General features: G+C 33.7%; 1 protein-coding gene across 1 annotated transcript in view; it reads right to left on the bottom strand.

Moving 5' to 3' along the window:
* The window catches only part of LOC141457202 (uncharacterized), a 477,911-nt gene that overhangs the window by 14,080 nt on the left and 436,761 nt on the right, over window positions 1-27,070 (bottom strand). Inside the window, exon 2 of the mRNA XM_074133851.1 lies at window positions 636-786. Within this exon, the coding sequence (XP_073989952.1) occupies window positions 636-786 (151 nt within the window). The remainder of the gene's footprint in view (window positions 1-635; window positions 787-27,070) is intronic.

The raw sequence follows: 27,070 nt of genomic DNA, 5'->3' as shown, positions 1-27,070 counted from the left end.
TTATGGAGCTACAATTGTGGGCGGATGCTCTGAAAAAGGAGGTTTACTAGAAGCGTAAGGCCTGTGCGCGTCACTAGACACGTTGAAGGTTGCCTCATCCTATCTACTGTACAAGAAACTGGCAGTTTTGGCAATCATTCGCCGAAGTGGCTGATACTAACAGTGCCAAAGCTGTATACCTGGGGGAAGTTGGTGGTCGGGGAAAGAAGTAGTGTTAAGCGAAGGAAGGTGCAACACTTTCTTAAGATTATCTTCGTCGTGGGAAAATAAACAGAGAGGCCGACAGGTCACAAGGTTTTTAAAAGTTTGCAGGCCGGGACTGAGAGACCTGCGTGGTGAAATCGACATGTTAAGTGGGTTCGAAAGCTAGAAGAGAATATAATTCCCGTCTCCACAGCCAATAAAAGGTTTCAGGCACCTAGCAATGGTTCGCTTGGAATTCTATCATCTCCAAAAGAGATTTAAAACGAACAAGAAGGAGTAGTTGACCATTTGTATTAATTATTCTTTAGGAAAGATGTCGTTATTTTGTTTCCAACAGGATAACTTTTATCTTCTCCTGCTAACTCAGGATACAAAGAGTTCTAGGTAAATTAATTTATATTTAAATCATAATAAGGTACATTCCTACTCACCTTAGGTGATCACTCCTCATGAATTTCTTATGACAAACAGGACATATAAAATTCTTTTCACCGGTATGTGTCCTCCAGTGCCTGGCTAATTCATCAGATCTGGCAAACCTCTTCCCACAATCAGCCCATTGACATGGAAATGGTCGTTCTCCTGAAACAACAAAGAAAATAATAAAATATAAGATTGGGTTTCAGTGCAGAAGCAACAGTAAAAGTAGAAGTGAATATTGTTCGCCACTTAAAAGAGTAACGCTCTTACAATTTCCGTTTTTTTGGACTAGTTAGATGGATACATGCACACCTTGATAGAAAGAAACATACAGACCATTTGGAGAAACAATCTATTGTACTCAGACGATTTCATAAACGTCTAGACAGCCCAAAATGTGTATAAAATCAGCGCGATCTCAATATTTTTATTTGTGAAAGTAAAAAATTAATAACATAAACTAATACCTCGAAAACAAAGTTGCTTTTTTTTTGGCATTGGCTTCCGCCATACGGCCAGCATCGTCTAGGTGCTTATCACTAGAATATCACTCACTCTCCATTCTTACTTATAAATACAGTCGCTTCACACATTCATCCCTCTACTATATACAACTATTTACATAAACCTTACAACTAATGGATGGATTAGTACTCTATATTCCTGCCATCCTTATAGCTTCACCGAAATTAAAATCACGTAATCCTTCTCTAATCATTTTCTTGCATTCATTCTAATCGGCTATAACTTTTAAATATATTCATATTTCATTGCTAGCTCTGCTATAGACTTAAGCACATATATGTTAGTGGAGAATACTATGTCTTCGTAGCGAAATGGTGCATCTAAATACCTGTATATGTCGTCCAACATTCGTTTCCTTTCTACCACATAACGTGGACATATCATTATTATATGTTTGAAATCCATTTTTTTTACGAAAACAATTAAAATTAGTGTAAAGTGAAAATTTAGTTCGTAAGTACAAATAAAAATTTAAATTGAAATTAGGAATAAATATCAATTTAGAAACTATTCATCTCTACTTAATAACAAGCGTGCACGTCTATTACGAACTGAATCAAAAATGTTATCATCAGTAGATATGTCAGTAAATGTGGTGTACTGAACACTGATTAAGGAAATGCTGTGTTTAGGTTGAAGTACAACGAGGTAAAGAAAAAAAAGTGATAATAAAATTCGGGTATTCCTCGTTAGCTCCGGAATACAAAGTAAACAAGCCATGAAGTCGTGTGATGTCATCAAGACCAAGTCACTGACACATGTGTGGGCATAAACCGACCAACTTCTGAGATCACACTGTCAAAATTAGAATTAAAAAAATGTTTGGGGATGATTCGTGCTAGAACAAAAAAATTCATGTAACAAAGTGTATTTCTTCATATTGGTGAACTTGTTATTTCAAAATCGTGTTAAAAAAGATCGTGTTCAAGTAAGAGTTGGGTGTACTATTGTATTATTATATATTAATATAACAAAAAAATATTTCTATATATATATAACAAAAATACAGCAGTAACGAGAGCTGAGAGACAATTTATAAATGGAGAGAATATCACAAACTGGCACCAGACGGCAAAGATCTTAATAGTAACATCTGTTCCGTCTGGATCTCTATCCCACTGCAGGCAGTGCTAACCCACATCTGCTTTATAAGTGACAATATCTCGGCAACCTCACTAGCAAAGTATTACCTAAGCCTGCAGGCAAAGTTCATTATTTCAACGAAGAATGAAACTTTTACCCACTTCAACGACAGAATAAAGTAAATATGATCTGTTCTACTCAATGTGTAGCACTCTCTTCAAGGGTAGAAGAACAGTAAGTTTTTTGTCAGTCAAAGAACAAGTGGAGCAGATATTCACCTAGAAGGTGTCACCCATTCAGATTAGTATCAAGGGATTATTGCTCAGGTGTTGGCAGTATGAGGAGAGCAGATGTTGTTTACGTTGCTTTTCAGAATGGCGAACAGCTGGGAATTTGGATTTACAGGTAATAAAATAGAAACTGTTAATTAACGTAAAATAAATAAATGAAGCAAACAACGTCAACAGTAAACAGTCAGAAGCACTCTTGTTGTAATTCTTCCAATTGTAACAGATACTTTTGCTAAACTTTATTGCAAACTCAGGATTTTAGCAATTTACATATCTAATTCGCAGATACACTGTATTAATGGTAAAGTCAGAATATGTACAGAAATGGAATATTAGAAAGCCTAAATTGACTTCTGCTCCCCTAGCATTCTCCTAAAATCAGTATTTATTAATAATGTTTCAAGTAAAATTGACATAAATTCTCATGAATTCTGAAGTGTAGCAGGTTCTTAATATACGAGGTGTGGCATTACCTTCAATATACACCCCTCCCCTATCCCTAAAACGCTACATACGAATTTACCCTTGTTCGAAGCAGTGCTGGAAGTCTTTTTCTGTCAGCTCCTGCATGACGAGTGCCGCTTTTTCTTTCACAGCTTCAACGGACTGAAATCGTGTTCCTTTTAATGCAGATCTGACTTTGGGGAACAGATAAAAATCACATGGGGCCACCAGGTCAGGCGAATGAGGAGGATGGCCTAAAACTGGGATGTTGTACTTGGCTAGAAACGACTTGACAGATAATGCAGTGTGAGCCGGCGCGCTCTCTTGATGGAGAACCCATGTCCTTCCACAAATCGGGTCGTTTTTTCCTTACTCTTTCACGGAGTTGAGCAAGCACCTCACGGTAGTAATGTTGATTAATTATAATCGATATGTTCATCCGTTTTGGACGTGGAAGGGCGACCTGGGCGGTCATCATCTCCGACGTCTTCTCGCGGCCATCTTGGAAACGCTTGAACCACTCAAAAACTTGCGCACGTGATTAACATTCATCGGTAAAACTTCATTTAATAAAAGATAAGTTTCAGTACCGGTTTTACCAAAGTTTCAAGTGAAATGCTCTACTACATGTGTAGTATCATGTTTTCGGCAAAACAAAACTAACACCTCTTACACAAACGACGGTTCCGGTCAGACAGATTTCTCTACAAATACGTGAGACGCTGCAATCGAAAGCAGAAGGCTTTACGCTGCACGGCTGTCGGTCGTTAGGATTAGGCGCATGCAAAGTTCTCTGTAGCAGCATCAGTCTCGTTATTTAATCGCCACACCTCGTAATGTTATATTGTTAAGTATTCTTCATCTTTTTTAGTGACTGATTCATTAATCCAAAACGTAGAAAGAATTAAGATAACCTACTCCCTACATCAAGAGCTTGGCAAAAAGTTGCCAAGTTATTGGTTATAATTGATATTGCCAACTGAACTTGGCAGTATTCTTTCTTCCTTCGTAATGTTATAGATTAGATTGATCCACAAATGTATTCAACGAGTAAAAAAAAAAAGCCTCAAATTCAGTTTCAAATTCTTTATATTTTTATTGAAAACGTTTCGGATCACTTTGGATCCATCCTCAGTTAGTTAAATCCTAAGTTAGGGAAACCCAAACAACAATTTAATTTAACAAATTTTATTATAGACCCAAAGTGTACCTTTAATTTTAATTTTTAACTGACTATACTTTTTAATTACATAAACTTTTGACACTGACAAGTTCTTGTAGTCAATAAAAAATAATAATATTTTTAAATGATTGCTCAATACAAATATATACTTTTTTAAATGACAAATAATAGCAACATGGGATTGTTAAAGTTAATACATTAAAAATTATGGTTTTATAATAATAGTAAAAAAACAAATTCATTACTATAATAAATTGTATAAACAAATGTAAGAAAATCCCAAATTATGTTTTTGGCTTTTTCTAACAAGGAAAAAAAGTTAGTACAGAAGTTTGTCCAGAGATAGCGCGGGCTGTACTGTTTAATCAGTAATAGCATTATTTCAAGCATTCCAATAATTTTAATATACGCATTTTAATCAAAAAAATGATTACAAATCAATTTTTATTCCTTATTAAAATCCTACGAATAATGCCCAGTATTCTATCTAAGGGGTGAAAATTCAAATTTGATTTTGGAATCAATTTTGAGTTTATTATAAATACGAGGTGTGTTCAAAAAGTAACGGGAATTTTCGTTTTTTGAAAAAAATATTTATTTATTCATCTACATTAATATTGTCGCCTTCAAAGTAGTCCCCTTCGCATACAATACACTTGTGCCAGCGCTTTTTCCAATCCTCGAAACACTTCTGAAACTCGATCTTTGTGATAGCTTTCAGCTCTTTCAGCGATTCGCTTTTAATGTCATCTATGCTAGTAAAACGACGGCCTTTTAATGTTCTCTTTATGTTTGGAAATAGAAAAAAGTCACATGGAGCCATGTCTGGCGAATATGGAGGCTGGGGCATCGTTAAAGTTTTGTTTTTGGCCAAAAATTCACGAACAAGCAATGAAGTGTGAGCAGGTGCATTATCGTGGTGCAAAATCCATGAATTGTTTTGCCACAAATCCGGGCGTTTTTTTCGGATTGCTTCACGCAAACGGCGTTGAACTTGTAGGTAGTACTCCTTATTGATTGTTTGACCTTGTGGCAAGAATTCATGATGCACTATGCCATTAAAATCGAAGAACACAGTGAGCATAACCTTCACATTCGACCGCACTTGTCGAGCCTTTTTCGGTCTTGGCGATCCAGAATGCCTCCACTGGGACGATTGAGCCTTAGTTTCGACATCATATCCGTAAACCCATGTTTCGTCACCTGTTATAACACGTTTCAGTAGATCCGCATCGTTGTCGACTTCATTGAGTGACTCTTGAGCAACTTCCATTCTCCGCTGTTTTTGTTCGAAATTCAACAATTTTGGAACAAATTTTGCTGCCACACGTTTCATACCCAAAACATCCGAAAAAATTTCATGGCATGAGCCAATTGATATGGCAACATCATCAGCGACTTCTCTGATTGTGATTCGGCGATCGTTCATAACCATTTCTTTCACTTTTTTCACGTTTTCATCGGTTGTTGATGTGCTTGGACGTCCAGGTCGTTCGTCATCTTCAACGTTTTCGCGGCCATCTTGGAAACGCTTATACCACTCGTAAATCCTTGTTTTACTCATAGCAGACTCACCATATGCCTTTATTAACATTTCACACACTTTATTTCATTTTTTACGCAAAATTTAATACAAATTCTTTGATCCATTTTTTTTAACAAACAAAAATCGCCAAGCTCGAAAAACACGTCTAACCTTAACGGCTGCCACTTAAGAAGTAAACAATGAATATTACTGAAAATTTTATCGTACTTCAGGGGCATGTGTACCAACATAATAAAAAAAAAAATTTTACAATCAGACTCTCCAAACCCGCGAAATTTAAAAATTCCCGTTACTTTTTGAACACACCTCGTATTTTTGCTGCTATAGCCAAAGTTATTATTATTTCTGCGTCTTTATCAACGGTATTAAACTTAAGTTGTACTTTCATGAATAAAAAAAAACAAAGCTTAATTAATAAATGTAAAAATAAAATACATCTAAGTAATTAATCGATTATACGTATTTAATTTATACAACAAATCTTTCAAGATTTCTAAAAATCAAATTACTTTTCCGCATTGTTAAACATCAATTAATAATCCAAGAAGAAAACACGCATTTTCTTATCGGAGAAATTTTTGTCCAACGGTGTGAACTAGTTAAAAAAGAATTTAGAAAGACGGATGGCGTCATATATCATCATTATAGTGTTATTTTCCTCGCGAGAAGCGAAAGAACTCTGTGGCATGTAACTCACGGGACAGAGCCTTCTTCTTCTCTCAACAGTTCTTACAAAACTTTTTGATTATTTTTCTTAAATATATACAGAATTTGAATTTTACTCAAATTCAATTATTATTTATCATTTTTACATTTTGCGATTACGTACATATTTGAGGTTTTTTAATTTTAGAAGATAACTTTTATTATTAGAATTTTATTACGTTTCATTTGTTATAATAATTTTATCTTGAATACTTATATATTTATATTAATATTATTATTATCATTATTAATATTATCATTATTATTATTATTATTAATAATAATGCACTGAAAAAAGCTATGGGCGCCAATGACCTCAGATGTTGATGTGACTTAAATTTTGAATAAAAATTTTCCACTTAAAGTTGTTTTTTCCTGATGAATAAATTGAATGTTTGGCCATTTTTACAATAACAGCTGCAACAACTGAAAGTGACCATTTTTTTTAAATATTTTTTTTTTAATTTAGCATACATATACGTATAACAACAACTACCAAAAAAAATGGCCGTTCTACTTTCATTGGAAACTAATTGACAACAGTTGGAAAACAACTAAATTGGAATTGTTTCCCAGGAACACAGCCTCTTGTTCTCTGGAAACATCCAAACAAGGTGTGTTGTTAAAAAAGTAGAGCATGACATGGAAAATATTAAATCCATTTATAACTTTACAAATCCATTTATTATTTTTAACCGTTTATAAATGGAAATATATATATATATATATATGGAATATCGTGTACTCATATTTAATATTAATTAATTGGTTTTGCATTAATTTTAAATAATCTTTCATCTCTTTTTATTGTGATGATTGTTATTTTGATATAAGGATAAAAAAAGAACATGAAGTTATTGCTACAATTTATGCACTAGCAAGGGTTTTTTGTCAAACTATTGAACTATTGAAAATATTTACAAATGTAGCTGTAATTGAATGTGATGCAATTGTAACTAATTACAATTTGCAAGTACCTACGAGGGTCGTTTGAAAAGTCCGTGCAAAGTCAGAGAGATAGCACCACTGGCGCGTATCGAGGTTATGTTTAGTTAGTAGCATCTCTTGGAAGAACACACACCAAGTTTCAGCCAGATCGGTCTATTTCTTTGTGTTTGGCATTCGTTTGAATCGAGGAAGTCGAGTGATTTTCAAAAAATGGACGAAAAAGACTTTCGTGTGTTGATTAAACACTACTTTATGAAAGGCAAAACGCCTCAGGAGACTAAAGAGAAGCTTGACAAACATTATGGTGACTCTGCACCTTCGATTAGAACAGTTTATAAGTGGTTTCAAAATTTTCGGAGTGGCCATATGGGCACAAGTGACGCTGAACGTTCTGGACGCCCTGTTGAGGTTACTACTCCAGAAATCATTGATAAAATCCATGATATGGTGATGGATGATAGAAGAGTGAAGGTGCGTGAGATTGCTAGTGCTGTGGGCATCTCGAATGAACGGGTACATAATATTTTGCACCAACATTTGGACATGACAAAGCTATCCGCAAGATGGGTGCCGCGATTGCTCACACTTGACCAAAAACGAAATCGTGTGAAGTGTTGCAAGGACGGTTTGCAGCTGTTCCAGAAGAATCCGCAGGACTATAAGCGTCGTTTCGTCACTGTGGATGAAACATGGATACATCACTACACTCCTGAGACCAAAGAACAATCTAAACAATGGGTTACCAAGGGGGAATCTGCGCCAAAAAAGGCGAAGACCGTTCCTTCGGCCGGAAAGATTATGGCGACTGTCTTTTGGCATTCGCAAGGAATAATCCTCATCGACTATCTGGAAAAGGGTAAAACTATTACAGGTGCATATTATTCATCGTTATTGGACCGTTTGAAAACCGAGCTGCAAGAAAAACGCCCACGATTGGCCCACAAAAAAGTCCTTTTCCATCACGACAACGCACCAGCTCACACCTCAGCAGTTGTGGTCGCAAAATTAATGGAAATAGGGTTCCAACTCGTTTCACATCGCCCCTATTCTCCATACTTGGCTCCCTCGGACTACTATTTCTTCCCCAATATGAAGAAATGGCTGGCGGGAAAAAGATTTTATTCAAACGAGGTGGTGATTGCAGAAACGAATGGCTATTTTTCAGACTTGGACAAATCCTATTATTCGGAAGGGATCAACAAACTAGAGCAGCGTTGGACGAAGTGTATAAGCCTAAAAGGAGACTATGTTGAAAAATAAAAAAGGTTTACCTCAAAAAATTAAGTAGTTTTTATTTCTGCACGGACTTTTCAAACGACCCTCGTAATTTTAATTCTTACTAATTTAATCAAGTCTTACTTGTTTTGGAGTACATCTTTAGACAAAGGCCAATTTTTATTAAATTTAATAAATTGTCAACAAAGGATTTTTTTAAAAAACAAACAAAAATGAGTAGAAAAGATAACTTTCATATAATTTGAAAATTTTTAATAATTTAGAAAAATAGTAATAATTTATAATTTTTATCGTAATTTGAAATATTAAAGTAATCGCTTATTTTTGCAGGAGCGTTTTAAAAGCTTAACTATTGAACATTTCGCCTTTGACGGTATGAGAAGTTTCTGCTCACAACTCGCATCTCTTATTTACAACTTCTTCCTCTTGCAAAGCAGGTTAACTTCTTCTCAACTTCTGCTGTCCGAATACCTGTCCCCCCACAATTGAATGGGAATTTTTGGGTATAATATGTTAGCTAGTGCAATACACCAGTTTCAGCATCATGTTGACCCATCTGGTAATGGAAATAGATATTATTTCCGACAAAGGATCGTATGTTAAAAGGTAGTGCCAAAATTGGTTCTACTAACAACTTCTTTTGAGAAACATGGCAGCAACTTAATTTGTGAAAACTTGAGATTAAGATCCGGAGAAACCCGAGTTCCTAATAAAAAAAACTCCGAAGAGATATTGAATAATAAGCACAACTAAAGAGATGTAAAAGAATTAATAAGGCGTAAAAAAAACACCAGTTTGTGCTTTGAGTAGGTCCAAAATAAAGGCCAAAAACGATTATTTCATATCAAAGAACATATTTGTCGAACATAACCACAAGCTAATTTCAGCGAATGAAAGTTGGGTTTTTTAAAAATAATATATTAATCTAAATTGAGAAATAACTAACGCTTCAGAGAAAGTCAATAAACGTACATGAGATACTTGCAAGGACCTTCTTTTTATGAATGAACTAAAAGCGATGGGGTACTAGATTAAAACATGTACAGAGAAATAATAGATTTAAAGGGTACCTGTTTAACGATGGGGAGACAATATGCATATAATTGCAGGATGTCTCACTTAACCAATAACGCTTTACTACATCGTATAATAAATGAACATCAATCTACAATGTAGATGAAGCTAAAAAAAACTATATACATACAAGTGTAAGTAATGGTAGTGAAAACTAAAAATATAAATACGAAATTATTAACAAAGAAATATTATGTGGAAAGAAATATAACGAGCGGACAACGCCCCATTTGCAGTTCATGTCGTAGCAATAAAGCAGTAGAGCACAATTCACTATCGCTGATCGATAGCGGTTTAAATATTTAGCAAGCTCTAAAAAAGATAAGCTAAATTATAATTAGTGCTATATTACCGTAAATCAAAATTCAAAATTAACATTTATATGTAAATAATAAATTTTATATAATAAACACAAATGAAAAATAAAAAATGAATTTTATTCTGTTAAAAAATAAATAAATAAATAATCATATTTATTTACAGTATAATGAATAAAAAATATTCACCAAAAAAACAAGTTATTTTGAGGTCGAAATAATGTAGGATTATGTTCAACATTTTACAATTGCTTTTGAATAATTCAAGCAGAAACTTTTGTTGATTACTTTATTTGTTTACTGTTATTTCTATTTTTTTTAAATTTAACATCTGCGGTCATTGGCGTCCAGAGCTTCTTTTTTAGTGCACTGCCGGCCTTCAGTTTGTGTTATCTCGTTAAAGTCAGCACTGTCCATCCATCAGATAGGAAATTGTAAGAGGCTATTAGTTAACATTTACTGCCAGCCTTTTGACGGAGCTCTTTCGTTATTGACAAGGCTGTAAGAACAGATAATGTAAGGTTACACTAGTGGACTTGTAACCGGAATTCCGGTTTACAAATACAACGCCTCCTAAAGCCCCCCCTTTTTTTTTGCACTGCACCGGGCAGTGTTCTCTCGTTACCGATAACTCTGACCATCACCGGACAGTGAGCTGTAAGAAGCTCCTAGGAAGAGAAAATAAATCTAAAGGCCAAGCAGCTGGATTCGAACCCAGGAACTCTGCGTGGGAATACAATACGCTAACCGCATAGCTAATCTCTTCCCTAATCAGACTAGTTCTTTTTTGATACTGTTAAAATAAATTATTTTATAGAAGGCAGGATTCAAAAAACCTCTTGTTTTCGAAATTCTGGCAAATTATTCATTTTATTGTATCGAATCCATCATGTTCATGTTCAAATCATGTTTCCTGAACTATACTAGAAGTCTATGTCTTTGTATAGCTACTCCAGCACATGCGCCATTGTTTCTCACGTACAAGATTTCTGATACTACGAAAGCTAGCCTGCGAATAGGCTAAGATTTTCAGTAAAAATGGGTGTGATTTTGAAATTTCTTTTGTTATTTTTTCCAATCAGGGAAGGTTGTTAACAATTACAAACTTATTCAGTTCAAACTGTAAGAGCTTAATTCAAAAAGAGTATGAAAATTGTACTTATTGAATTATTATTATTATTTATTTTTTGTGTGTGACGTACGAAAGAGATTAGGGCTTTTAATTAATTATATGCCAAAAATCTAAAGCTAATCTATTTTTAAGCAAGCTTTTTAGAAAATTTCCTCATTTTCAACAGCAATTTCTCGCAGCTATTTCTATTTATAAATTAAAAATTGATTTAGTTGCAAAGCAATTCTAAAATGGATCAATGTATAACGGGATAAATACGGAAAAACCAATTCTAAGTCAACAAGCTATTTCTATATTAATAAGGGAAATAATAACTATATTAATTATAATAAAAGGAACACTAAATTGTCTGGCAAAGAAAGAAACGAGAATTGGAATAAATCAATAGCCTTTTGGGTATTAAATGATTTTTTTTTTGTTGTTAAAGAGTTAAAAAAAAATTTAGTAACCTACTTGACAAATAATAGGTTTAAAGCTTTAAGGTTGTAGTATAACTGAAACACTAAATACGACGATGAAATAAAATAAACTGTAAAGGTGCAAAACAGAAAGGTTGTTTTAGGATTATATATAAATATAATTTAGTTAACAGTATTTAGAAGCATTAGGCACCCGTTCAAACGGACAAGCTGGGATGTTTGAAGTGTGTACACAGGAGTGCGGTAGTAGCGCTGGGGCCACGCCCTGCCATCTGAATTCTGGCGGGAGAGGGTGTCGCGCCAAACCCTACCTAGTACCCTTACTAATACTATTACACTTATCATACACACAAACACACACAATATGTGTACACTGAAAAACACTCGATTTGCTTCATAAAATATTGTATATACAACGGCTACATTGATTATTTCGCTTTATTTATTTTTTTTTATTATTTTATCTTTATATTTCATTTTTATTTTTTACCAGAACAAGTGTCAGATGCTACACCTTAATTAGTGTTCGATTTATCACTTCTTCCTCGAGCAAAATTAGCTTTATATTAATGAATCTCAATTAAAATTACAAAATTAAACCTTCTACTAAATGCTATTGTATGTTTTCTCTTCCCGCACTTAGATTTACATCTAGGGTTTGTTTTTTTTTTTTAACTATACTTCCACGAATTTAAATATTTAATTACATTGCGGTGCACTATAATAACAACTGACCACCTCCAATAACAAACATTTTAGAACGCCTGCCTTTATTACGTATTGGCCTATATTTCGTAGTCCTAAACTCTTACAAACAACTATAACCTCGCCAGAATAGGAGAGACGAGAATTGCACTTTTGCCCATGAAATAATTTTATATTTAATATGTTCGTGTTAACCATTTTCAAGACAAATATTTACAAAATCTAAAAAAAAAAAAAAAAATTAATTCAACAAAGTCATACTTCCGCTCTTTTTTATGGGCGTGGCTCAAAACGTTTATTTCCGTTGAAAAAACAAACTCAAATTAAAGGATGAAGAGAAAGTACAAACTACATGTGCTAAAATGGTGGAGAGAAAAAAAAATTACTTTTTCATATTATTTCCCAAGAGAGATAACTTTCAAGTTAAAGCAAGCTAAGTCTCTAGGGGAGTTAGCTTAAACATATCTGGAGAGGCATTAACAGAATTATTGGTAAACAGCATTCATCTTCTTTTATACGTTAGTGAATTGCTTAGATTTCTTATAAACTTCTTCCCTTAAAGTCACTCGTAACTTAAATATTGCTTAAATAAATTATATATAACCAAGATGGGAATTAAAAAAGATATTTTGAAGTTAATGACTATATCTCGCAAACCTACATTGGGAAAGTAAGGACATAAAAAAAGTTATGCCATTTATACGTTAAAAGGATTACATTACTATACTACAAAACCTCCACTTCAAGGTACTTTCAAGTTTTTCCCCCATTTCTTTCTTGAACATTTAATCCTTAACGGCTCAATTTAATTTAAAGAGGTCGAAATAGTTGAAAAAAAAAACAATATCTAATTATCATAATTCTACTAGACGGACTTAATTGTTCATACATCAATACGTATAACTGAGTGAACACTGTTTCTCTAAGCAGTGCCAATTAAAATAGTAACCTTACCTTATTTCCCTTCCACTTTTATTGTTAAATAAACAATTATTATAAATCTATCATAAATAAGAATAATATTAATTGAATTAGTAAATTAAAAAATGCATTATTCTATACAGTTTAAGTTTTAAATTGATAAATTTATACCCAACTTTATAAACGAAATCGATAAAACAGTGTTATTATAATTCGTAAGGATGCGTTGTAATAAATGTATGAAATAACAAAGCGTTTTGATAATTTATTTCTATTTTATTGAGTTTATTTTCATTACTTTTAAGTTTTAAATCATTGTTTCTTGTTTAGATTAGATCGTAACGATTAGAACGTAACAATGAAGACTGAGATGAAATAATTTAGTATATACTAGCATTAGAAGATAGAAATTAATCAATTTCTAGGTGGTATAAAGCTTAGGGAACATATTTATTGAGTAATACGTAAAACAGTTTGAAAATTTATGAAATTCATTACCTAAAAGTTATAAAAACAAATGGAACTCATATATTTTTATTTAAAGATCATTTTGGAATGAATATAATGTGTGAAAAATAAAAATATCCAGAGATATTACGAAATTGGCAAAAAAAAATTCCGTCAAAAAACAAGGTAAAATGCAACTTTTGTATCAGTAGAACATAATGGTATAGGAGCTTACAATAGAACCTGTGTGTGATGGGTGGGGCAATGGAAAGCGAAACATCAGCCAATGCGTATTAAGTACCTATCTATACAAAATATGGCTACTATACTTCTTTCTTATTGGCAGTAGAAAGTAAAACATTAGCCAATGCGTATTAAGTACCTAACTGTACAAAATATGGCTACCGTACTTCTTTCTGATTGGCTGATAATATCTTGATGTTCTACCACGCCTCTTTACTGTTATTCTACACTTAGCTCCTACAGTATTATGTTTCCCAGTTACAAACTTTGTTTTTTGTGGAATTTTCTTGGGAATTTTTTTAAATTTCACCTTTTTTTTTAGAGTGTACTAGTTTCTGCAATTAATTTACTCTTAATGATTATGTTTTAATTAGTAATTTAAAAAACTGCATTATTATATAGAATTTAAATTGTAAACTTTTCATTTTTACCCAACTTTATAAATGAAATCGATAAAACAGTGTTATAATAATGAATAAGAAAGCGTTATAATAAATGTATGCAATAATAAATCGTTTTGATCATTTATTTATTCTTTACTGAGTTTATTTTCATTACTTTCAAGTTTTAAATCATTGTCCGGTGACTCATGCACGAGATTCTAACCAACTTATAAAATGCCAAAACAAAGATTCATACTAGTTTATTGCTTATTATCTTCCATACCGAGATTAATCTACTTTTTTACCTAATTTGACTGGGCTAATATATGCTTTTTCATTTTAAATATTTTCTAGGAGAAAATATTTTTAAAATTTAAGTATTAAAATAAATTACTTAATAAAAATGTATTTTCTACTTCATAAAACTCCCCTTGCGGTATTCTTTTGAAAATTTGAACTCTAAAAATTAGTACAGAATAAAATATCTCTAGAAACAAAAAAGAAAATTAGAGTACAGGGTAGGATTTTATTTAAATGAAGAATCAAGAATAATGAGTACACTCAGTAATAATAAAATTTCTTGGTCACTATGATTGGTCACAAGAAAAGCAATAATAATGTAGCGTCAGTATAAGGTTATATCTACTTATTTATTGTTTACGCGGCCTGAGCAGGTAAAATCTGTGGGCTGTACAGATGGCACTAGTTCCAGCCAAGGACTTATCTACGCAACAAATTTAACACACAGTATGGTTACACGTGGCTTGTGGCTGTGAAAAATAAAATTACCCACTATTTATAATATCCTAGCAAAACAAGCTTATCCATTTTGCGTGTCTATGTAAAGAAATGAGGAAATACTGCCAAAACGTATTTGTAAACTCGTAAACAGTGTTATTGTCCTTGGAGTTGAAAGTATTTACAACATAAACAGTACAATAACAAAATAAGTAAAACTTTAGAAATAAAATAAAATGAGTTGGCCGCTTACAGTTTCGACTACTTCTCTCGTCTCTAACTTGCAAACTGTCTGGAATCGTTACTAAATTAAGTTTTGTATAGCCTATACCGAAAAAAATTATAAACAGCGAGAGAACTAATACGGAAGAAGGCGACCAAATACTAAGTGAATTGGACTTAGGACAGAAGAATGAGCATTACCACTCTGATAGGAACGTATTAACAGATTCTACTTGGGCAAGAGCACATATTAGCAAAATTTTCTAGCTATAATTAATGTTTCTACCAGCATGATTATAGTAAAAACGATGTTACTCATACATTTTAAAAACAATATATCATTTCTTGTCACAAAAACCTGGAAAGTTTTACAGACCAGCCTATAAATATAATTTGATCGCATATTGCGTATTGTGGGATGATCCAAAACAGCCAGTCTAAGAATGATATTTCCTCAAAGTGGTAATCTAACGGTATCTTTCCCAACACTATCTCCACCGCAGTTCAACCACAAAAGGTAACCAGTCTGAAGGATATATACAAACATGACACGGAATACTCCTTTACAATGTTTACACGCCACCAGGAACTATGGAAGTAATAACAAATAATGTTGATAATAATTTACAAAATAAATAGATAAAGTAGAAGCACGCGCGTTCATGAGGCAAACTCTGCAAAAAAATCTGATTACACATAGAAATGAGATAAAATCAAATATAGAAAATAGATAGGTCGGCTCAGGAAACTATAATTTAGCTGTTATATATAGTAAACAAAAGCCCATTTACCCACTGTCAGATTTTAGATATCGGCTAGAAAATGCGAACTGGGCAAACATTCAAAATTGTGACACCCAACTTTTGCTTTTTTTTTATTTAGATGAGTCACTACATAGACATGGCCATATTTAAACAATACAGAAACTGTAAGTCAGTATATAGAATATAGAAATTGTCAGAATTTGTATGTATGTACATCTTCATTATAGTTATATTTATTTAAATTAATTAAAATCAATTGAAAAAAAAAATTCTATGCTTCAGTAATCCTACAACTCATTAAAACACAGTATACAATTTCACTGTGTCATTGAAAAGAAGAGATAAAACATTAGGTTTTATGCAACTTTTTTTAACTCATAATAAAACAATATTTGTAAGTTAATTTTTATTTAAATAGTTTGTTTATTTAAATAATCCTCAGCGCAAAAGAATGATCAATAAAAAATAAACTTGCTGTCCATGCTAATTGACTGGGAAAAAAAGAGTATATTAACGGGCCTAGTAACTGCTACAATCTAGTGGCTAGAAACTGTACTAACTGTAGCACTAACAGATTTGTTCGCTCTGTGCAAATTGATTAAGAAACTAACTTCAACAGAATAAAACAATCCTTAACGGTTAATAAACTATTCAATTAAGGTGCTTTTTTGAGACATTCTGTTATTTATTGAAATTCTGTGTAAACTTTGGACTTACTTGCACTTAGATTAATGACTGTCCATGTGCTAAAAAGTTTTTAGTTTGCCCACTCAATTTAGCAAAATTGCATCATGATCATAATTCTTCTTTGTTTTTATTTGTAGTTTCTTGCCGTTCAGGCTGAAAGAAATCTTACATGAAATTTTATTTTCTAGTCGGAGTTTTGGGTAGTAATAAGTTGCTTGATCAGTAAATAAAAATGTTTCATGCCTAACACTCCAATCTCTGTGTAAGTTCTTATTCAATGATACATTTAATTTTAAAAAAATACTAAAGAGGTTACCTAAATAGATTAGATTAAATTAGGGCAGCCTCAAGGCCTACGCCACTGCGACCCCTTTGTAAATAATCTGTATTAATGTCTATACGAGGTGTGGCTATTAAATAACGAGACTATTGCTACATAACATTTTATTTTAAATGTATACATATTTAGTTATTATCACCTTCAATATACACCCCTCCTCTAACCCTACAACGCTCCATGCGAATTTACCATTGTTCGAAACAGTGCTGGAAGTCTTCTTCTGTGAGCTCCTGCATGAAGCGTACCGCTTTTTCTTTCACAGCTTCAACGGACTGAAATCGTGTTCCTTTTAATGCAGATTTGACTTTGGGGAACAGATAAAAGTCACGGGGGGGGGCAGGTCAGGCGAATAAGGCGGATGGCCTAAAACTGGGATGCTGTGCTTGCCTAAGAAACGTCTTGAGAGATAATGCAGTGTGAGCCGGCGCGCTGTCTTGATGGAGAACCCATGTCCTTCCACAAATCGGGTCGTTTTTTTCCTTACTCTTAACACGTAGTTAAGCAAGTACCACACGGTAGTAATGTTGATTAATTATAATCGATATTTTCATCCGTTTTGGACGTCGAAGGGCGACCTGGGCGGTCTTCATCTCCGATGTCTTCGCGGCCTTCTTGGAAACGCTTAAACAAAAACTTGCGCACGTGATAAACATTCATTGCCATAAACTTCTTTTAATAAAAGATAAGTTTAAGTAGCGGTTTTACCCAGTTTCATGTGAAATTTCACGACAATTCGCTGCTCTACTACATGTGTAGTATCGATGTTTTCGGCAAAACGAAACTAACACCTCTTACACAAACGACGGTTCCGGTCAGGACAGATTTCTCTACAAACACGTGAGACGCTGCAATCGAAAGAGAAGGCTTTACGCTGCACAGCTGTCTTAGGATTTGGCGCATGCATAGTTCTTCTGTAGTAGCATCAGTCTCGTTATTTAATAGCCACACTTCGTACATAATAACAACGATGGACAGAGCACATCTACTTACAGACTAACGAATCCACATCCAAAAAAATAAAAATATTCTTTGAATTATTGATTAGAAACATCCTAAAACCACCGTAACGAAAATTTAGAGAGCATAATAAAAATTAAAAGAAGCAAGAATGTTAATTTTTAATACGAGATTTTTGCTATTTTATCAACAATTGTTTCAATTTTAACTTCTCCCACCCGAACCACATAAAATTGTCGTATAAATTTCTCCTGAAATATTTTTCAGGGAAATTAATGGAGGGACGCGGCAGCCATTAGCTTCCCCTCTAAAGAGCTATTAACATTGTAGGGCGGGTACTTGGTCACTTTTTCATACAATAGATATACTAAACATGGATTGTTTTTTTTCATATCCTGAATCTTGAGAGGTTGTGTTAATACAGGACAAAGCTCATAACTACAAATGCTTTCTATCTCTCTGCCGCAAGGAATACTGTAAAAACAAAGTACATTAAAACTTTGAATCAAATAGTGACGGGCAAAGTGTATTGGAAATTCAAATTGCTCTGACCAGATGAACGAATCAGATGAATGAAATAAGGAATCCGGTTAGAATGTAAACTAGCATTCTATGATAGATAAAATCTTAGAAAAAGGACACGATTATTGGTACTGATCTTAACGTTAAGGGCGCTTGGGTCTGAATAAAAGCTGAACCATGGTAATGAAGAGTTAACGTTAATAGATGTAAGGCCCAGTATTCTACGCACTTAAATGTCACGAAACGTAGACACTGATAAACAATACGAGGGTCGTTTGAAAAGTCCGTGCAAAATCAGAGAGATAGCACTACTGGCGCGTATCGAGGTTATGTTTAGTTAGTAGCATCTCTTGGAAGAACACACACCAAGTTTCAGTCAGATCGGTCTATTTCTTTGTGTTTGGCATTCGTTTGAATTTAGTAAGACGAGTGATTTTCAAATCGTGTGAAGTGTTTCAAGGACGGTTTGCAGCTGTTCCAGAAGAATCCGCAGGACTTTAAGCGTCGTTTCGTCACTGTGGATACATCACTACACTGCTGAGACCAAAGAACAATCTAAACAATGGGTTACCAAGGGGGAATCTGCGCCAAAAAAGGCGAAGACCGTTCCTTCGGCCGGAAAGATTATGGCGACTGTCTTTTGGCATTCGCAAGGAATAATCCTCATCGACTATCTGGAAAAGGGTAAAACTATTACAGGTGCATATTATTCATCGTTATTGGACCGTTTGAAAACCGAGCTACAAGAAAAATGCCCACGATTGGCCCACAAAAAAGTCCTTTTCCATCACGACAACGCACCAGCTCACACCTCAGCAGTTGTGGTCGCAAAATTAATGGAAATAGGGTTCCAACTCGTTTCACATCCCCCCTATTCTCCAGACTTGGCTCCCTCGGACTACTATTTCTTCCCCAATATGAAGAAATGGCTGGCGGGAAAAAGATTTTATTCAAACGAGGAGGTGATTGCAGAAACGAATGGCTATTTTTCAGACTTGGACAAATCCTATTATTCGGAAGGGATCTACAAACTAGAGCAGCGTTGGACGAAGTGTATAAGCCTAAAAGGAGACTATGTTGAAAAATAAAAAAGGTTTACCTCAAAAAATTAAGTAGTTTTTATTTTTGCACAGACTTTTCAAACGACCCTCGTAATTGTGATCCGTTACTCTCATCAAACAAATCCAAAATTGAAAAAAAAAAATATAGTATTAATAAGAACAGAAATATGAATATAATTTGCATTACATTGTGATACACATGCAAATTACAATAATTGCAATTAATGTTACTTCATTAGGAATGCTGCAGAACTTCACTATGTTTTAGCCATCTTGTCTCCAAATCAAAACGCTAACTTTCTAAAAGTAAAAACTACTTTAGTAATGTCAAATGTACGAATGAAACTTTGCTATATTGATTTTTTCAAGAAGTTACCATCTTCGACCATAGTTTTAACAAATTCTTTTACAGAAACTCTCTGATAGAAATAGAACGCTAACTTTCTAAAAGTAAAAACTACTTTAGTAATGTCAAATGTACGAATGAAACTTTGCTATATTGATTTTTTCAAGAAGTTACCATCTTCGACCATAGTTTTAACAAATTCTTTTACAGAAACTCTCTGATAGAAATAGAACGCTAACTTTCTAAAAGTAAAAACTACTTTAGTAATGTCAAATGTACGAATGAAACTTTGCTATATTGATTTTTTCAAGAAGTTACCATCTTCGACCATAGTTTTAACAAATTCTTTTACAGAAACTCTCTGATAGAAATAGAACGCTAACTTTCTAAAAGTAAAAACTACTTTAGTAATGTCAAATGTACGAATGAAACTTTGCTATATTGATTTTTTCAAGAAGTTACCATCTTCGACCATAGTTTTAACAAATTCTTTTACAGAAACTCTCTGATAGAAATAGAAATGTGAAAACTATAACTTGTAACAGACCATCTCGGCGTAAACAACTTTACGGATCTGTGAACCAAATGGAAAGCTTTGTGAAAAAATAAAATTCTTCTATCATTACAGTTGGGTACAATTTTCGTATTCATAAACTAAATTCAAAGACTAGTCGGGTTGACGTCAGATATAAACGATAACTGTTATTTTCAAAATAATCATTTTTCGACTTTCCCTTGTTATTTCAGTCCAGATGATGACAAGATGACTAAAACAAAGTGAAGTTCTCTAGCATTCCTAAAGAAGTAACATTAATTGCAATTATTGTAATTTGCATTTGTATCACAATGTAATTATTTTCATATTTCTGTTCTTATAATTACATATTTTATAATTATTTTATTAATTAGTATTATATTTTATTACTTATTTAGTCCAGATATTTCTATCCTATAAAGTAAAATATAGTGAGAAATGTTCGCGTAAGTTTTTCGAATTAAGATTTCAATTCAATAATTTCCATCAAAGTATTTTAGTTAAGTGGTTCGTTCGACTCACATAAAATTCGTTGGAAGTAATTATCTATTTATTTTTTAATCTTTCATTGATATTTGTAACTGCAACGGTTGTTGCAACGACCAAATGTGATGTAATATAATGTCGTGAATGAAGATAGGAGAAGGCACCCAGTGGCGACACTCCATTAACGTGAATAGATGCACTATACTACTCTCATGATGAGAGTAGATCGTGGGGCCATCTTCAATCTACTCGGAGGATTACTTGGTAATGTGGAATAAGTTAGGTGTTTTATGAGCGGGTTAGGATGAGCTGCTGTAGAGGAATGAAATTTGAGGGAAACGAGTAAGATCTGTAATGAAAGGGATTTTGAGGTCATTATGAATGGTGAGGTTAGTTACATAGAACGGAGTGTTAAGTAGTTTCCGTAGTATTTTTGACTGTAAAGTCTGGATGCGTTGAGAGTTGGAACGCTTTGTCGATCCCTATACTTCGATGCCGTATGACCAAATAGGTAACAGTAGCAGAAGGTATGGGAGTCTTTTGTTTTGTAGGTTGTGTTTAGATCGTTTGTCAAGTAGTCTGACGAGAAGTTTTGTAGCGTTGGTTAGTTTCTTGTCTTTTCAGTCTAGTATGGGGATTCCATGTCTAGCGTTTCTCTATTTTTTTTTTGGCGGGTGTTAACATCCAAATGCCTATTAGGTATCGCTGACGTAGGCGGAAGCTCTTACCTTAATATTACCATTTTTCTTTTTCTGACAAACAAAAAATAGCCACACCCGAGAATCGAACTAGGGATCTTTCACTTGCAAAACCACGCTTTGTAAGCTTTACATCAACTCCCGTCATCTAAATGCATGACTGATTTATTCTTCACTCAGCTTCTGGATGTTATATACTTCTTGGAGAAATTCTTAGAAAATAAAAAACATTTTCACAGAATTTCTACTGTAATTGGTTGCTTTATATCGTGGTATTACAAAAAGTCTATGGGATTCTTCTCTACAAAGAGCTTTACAAACGATGGTTATAACCAGTACGTATTTCCAACTTTAGTTTCAACACACGTAGGAAATAGTGGAGGTATCCCAGATATATGGGACACGAACACGTTCGTGTCATCTACGTTTATCTAAACTGGATCGATACAAAGCACATCGATTTTGAAGTCGATACCACAGAAATTCTGAACTAGTCCTTTTCAAAAAAAAGTAGAACACAAAAGTATTTTCAATTCTGAGTCCTGATTTATAATGTAACAAAAAATTGCGTAATAAAGATACTCAAGACATCAGCACATTACTGCCGACTATTTGTGAGTTATGCTGATATCAAAGAAAAATGGGCATTACTTTACTTTACTTTGATTTCATAGGTATCCTTACCAACAACCCCAATTAAAACGTACAACAATTGTGTGCTATGAAATAAAACAAAATAAATAAATAAATAAGAAACTGAAAGATCATTTCCCTTTGTGAACAGAATGTATCTACTTGAATTTCGAACAAACAGACAAACTATGCGAGTCAATATTTATTCGAGTAATACTGCTGAGATGTATTTACATTTCGGCAGACCTAAAACACATTGTTTACTGACCTAGGACTTGGAATTTCCCTTACGTCAAACCGAGGTCTTTATAATAATTTATCTAATATTTTCTTTCGCCATTTTGTTTATTTATTTATAAACTTGGTATAAAACCACAAAGGCTGGTATAGTGCTTGCTGGCTTAAGAAAACTGCATAAACTTGCTAAATATAAAAAGCAATACTTTGATTTCATAAGTATCATTACAACAACCATTACTTTAAGGGGATACAGTGAATGAGAAGGGTACAAACGTTTATCACCAAGAATAGTTCACTTAGGATGCAAAGAAAACGCTGATTGGTTAATCATAAATTTAAGAAGAAATAGAATTTTTTTTTTGAGATTTCCTTGAAATTGAGAGACGATTTTCTGCAAAATTTGTAAGAAATATTTACATCATTCACGTAGATATTTAATTTTCAGTTCAGTAATTTGTCTAGAAAAATCTGTTTTATGATATACTTTAAAGGGTATAGTACGAGTATAGTGTAGTTAGATTTAAAGGGACATTTAAATTTAATATTCGTGTAGCGATAAGAGGATCGGAATGAGGAGATAAGATTGCAGTATCGTCAGCAAAGGTGGGTGTTGAGGTGTGTCTGCTGTATATAAGGAGTAAAGAAGAGGACCTAGGACATTGCCTTGAGGAACACCAGCTCTAGCTAGATGGATATCAGAGTCTGGTGCTCCACAGTTGACTCTGAAATATCGATCTTTTAGGTAGGATTTGAGGATAAGGTAGTAAGTATGAGGAAGAATCTCTATCAGCTTAAACATTAAATATTAAAGTCTTCAAACGCACATCAAACATTTACAGGACTGGCTTATCAAATGGCGAATCAAAACTACGTTACGAAATCAAAATATATAGTATTTACTCTAAGACGAAAAATCCTACCTCCCATCATCTTGAACCAAACTCCTATACCAACTGTGGACAAAGTACGCTAGCTTGGACTGTACCTAGACAAACAGTTGACATGGAATCTCCATACTAGACTGAAAAGACAAGAAACTAACTAACGCTACAAAACTTCTTGCCAGACTACTTGAGAAACGATCGAAACTCAACCTACATAACAAAAGACTCTTATATCTACTGTTACTGCGACCCATTTGGTCATACGGCATCGAAGTATGGGGATCGACTAAACGTTCCAATTCTTTACGCATCCAGACTTTATAGTCAAAAATACTACGAAAACTACTTAACACTCCATTCTATGCATCTAACCTCACCATCCATAATGACCTCAAAATCCCTTTCATTAAAGACCTTGCTAAAACTCGTTTCTTAAAATTTCATTCCTTTACAGTAGCTCATCCTAATCCTTTAATTGAACGCTTATCTTCTTCAACATTACCAGGCAATCCTCCAAGGAGATTGAAGAGAAGATGGTCCCGCGACCTACTCTCCTCATAACTCAATAGTTCGCGTTAATGGAGTGTCGCCACTGGGTGCCTTCTCCAATCTTCATTAATAATCAAGACATGATATTACGCCACATTTGCTTGTTGGAACAACCGTTGCAGTCGCAAATTTCAATAAAAGTTTAAAAAATATATTACTATTTACTATTTAAATTTCTGGATAATATTAAGAAGTAAATTTAATCTTTTAAAATTCCAAGTTTTTTACATACCTCATTGTTTAAATTGTTTTTTTCATTTGATTTAAAGCCATTGTAAGACCCTAGAAAATGCTCTATAAAATTCATCCTTTATTTTTGAATTACTTTAATAACTAGAGTAAATAAATTAAAAACAGTGTCGACAAGGGCTACGTAATACTCTGGTGCTCCAATATCCACGCTCCAGGATAGTGAGAAGGAAATTTATTTTGTCTGGAGAACGTTTTATTAGAAGACCGTACACAATACCCTAAAAGCAAAGAGTGGTTACTTGTAAGATATGTTCCTTCCAGAGCACTTAGTAAAAATTGTAAAGTGTAACAAAAGAAGTACTGAGAGATGGGTAATCACAGAAAGTGAAAGATAAATAATATTTAAAGATGATTAATAAAACTAGTCTAGTATAATATACGTAAATAATGTTATTGTCTACAGAACTTAAAACACTTAGATATGTTCAACAGTATTGCGAAGGTTAGCAAATTAGTTTGAACGCTGTCTACAATGTATTTCTCTTAGCAAGCTTAACACCAATTCCCACGCAAATGGAATTTTCTACTGCCAGTGCAAAATTGTATATGATATAAAGAGAATCAAATAAAAGTCTTGGCAATGTAAGTTTGGCTGTACAAAACAAAAGCTTATCTTGTCAAACTTTTACCGATTATTACAACTAAGATTGTGGAGAATATAAAAGCGCCTTGATTCTTGTCCTGCTAACATTGGAGGCAGATGAACGCTACGATTATTAGTTCTGTTCGTAACTCTGTATGTAGGGGATTCTGTGGATTAAAACTTTTATTTAAACATTTTGAAGATGCACTCCTTATTATTAAAGGCAAAATACAGTTTGTAACTAACACACGACTAGGTAACCTTATGATTACAAATAGTCAAAAAAAGCTCTACTGTGGCTGTGTCATGGACACGGCCGTGTGTTGTACGTGAATACGTTTACGTAACGTGTTATATTTTTTATATAAAATATTTTTATTTATGTATTTAGGATGAAATGAAGGAAACAAATAACTACTGTGTTACAATATAACTTTATTAATTATACTCGTAGGTCTGTGGCACGAAAAGTACGACACAAATGGCATACAAGATACATCGAGATTTCAGGTAAACGTTAAATCAATATAGGTATTACCTAACGTTGTTGGAGAAGTTTCAATATAAGACAAATTGAACTCGCTGAAGTCGGGCAATGAGCGGTTTTGTGAGACATCAACATTAAAGTCTCCAACTAACATAATTGGTGTAGTAAGATCAGGCTCGTAATCGGGTATAATTTTAGAGATGTTTTTGGAATATTTTATCAACGATCGTAACATAAAGAGTTTAATTTCTGCTAACGCTGTGCCCAGATGGATATACACCCACCCGAGTACGAATTTGAAGATGCCATTGGCCTTTTTCGTTTACTAGACAGACATCACCAGCTTTTGTGTCTTTCATTTCCAAATAAATTTCTGAAATGTCAATGTTAACTCTATTACAGTCAGTGAAGCTATTGATGTTGCGATGTATGGCGACTCCCCCGGCTTTGCGACTTTTACCATTCGATTGTTCTTGAGAAGCCCTTTCCAACCGTATACGATCTCTGTATTTGGTTTTGGCTTTTCGACGCGTATAGGCCGACATTATATACTTTTGATAATATTTTTTTATTCTAACACCTTATTATATTTACTGTCACTATTTTACACAAATGTTTTATACACAATCGATAGATTGAGACGACAGCTAACGATTAAAACTTAAACGAACATCGTAGCTTCTCCGAGTCAAAAGTTATAATACTAATTGCAAATCTCGATACGCAGCAAAAGTTATAATACCGCGCGCGATGCGTCACAGTCCTCGCTTATCGTAATGAATTCTTTGATCCTTTAGCTATCCAGTGGTATAATTTAATGTTGGATGTAGACGATAGATTCGAAACTATAATGCCAAACTGTATCCCCCGATTTTGTTATCATTAGATTTTTTGGATTGCCACCATATGATTCAAATTTAAAGACGTTAAAATTAAAGACACAAAAAACTGATCTCACATTAAGGATGCGCTAAAAGCAAGGCGCTGACAGTGGTTTTGTAGTAGGTACCTTCCTTGGATTATCAGCGTTTGGCCTTGGAATTCATTTGATGTATTTCATAATGTGACTTATAATGAGTGTGTTTGCTATGGTATGATGAGCTGACATCTGATCAGGGAGGGGTTCTGAATAGCACATACAAAATTGTATAACCACGTATCTGGTACAACATGAAATGAGCTCAATTTTATAATTGCACATATATCGATATGTCAAAATCTAAATACTAAAAATCGATGTAACTACTTCCTGTTCTAAAATTAATGTTCTCCTCGTCACTTTCCTTCTATTTCTCACTAGCATGGGTCTAATTCCAGCCGTGTAACGTTAAATAACACCAGAAAGAAACGTTCATCTTTAACATTATTATTACAAAAGAAGGCGGGGCCCTAAGCTGCGAAAGCTCACTCTCTTACTTGCGTAATATTAATGTGTGAATGCATTTGTAGTTGCAGCAGAACCTGCAGTCTGCCAGTAGTTTTAGTTTTGTAAAGCCTGAACATTTTAGTTATGCACACCATATACTTTTGACACATAACAGGAGCTATTGTCACGACTGGGTTATCTAGAAATACGCTAAGATTTTCCTGAAAAAAAGTCCACTTCTCTCTAAATGTTTTCAAAATAGATCGCTTTCAGCTTCTTTTTATGGAAAGTAAGGCTGTTAAAATTCGATGTAGTTTTATTTTATCAACAATTTTGAAAGCAGTTTATAGGCTATTTACTGTATCTCTTCCAAATACACTTGACTACAGTTTGAATAACATTTTCAGACGCTTTATTTTACAGTTGATTCTTCAAAACGTTTTCTTTTCTTTTTTTTATCATAACGTGCTTTATTTTATGATCATGGCCCTGTTT

Source organism: Rhodnius prolixus, unplaced genomic scaffold (genome assembly GCF_049639745.1).
Source record: "Rhodnius prolixus isolate KJV_2025 unplaced genomic scaffold, Rpr scaffold_10, whole genome shotgun sequence".
Lineage (NCBI taxonomy): Eukaryota > Metazoa > Arthropoda > Insecta > Hemiptera > Reduviidae > Rhodnius > Rhodnius prolixus.
Note: the sequence above shows the minus strand (reverse complement) of the source record. Positions and strands in the feature narration are given on the sequence as shown.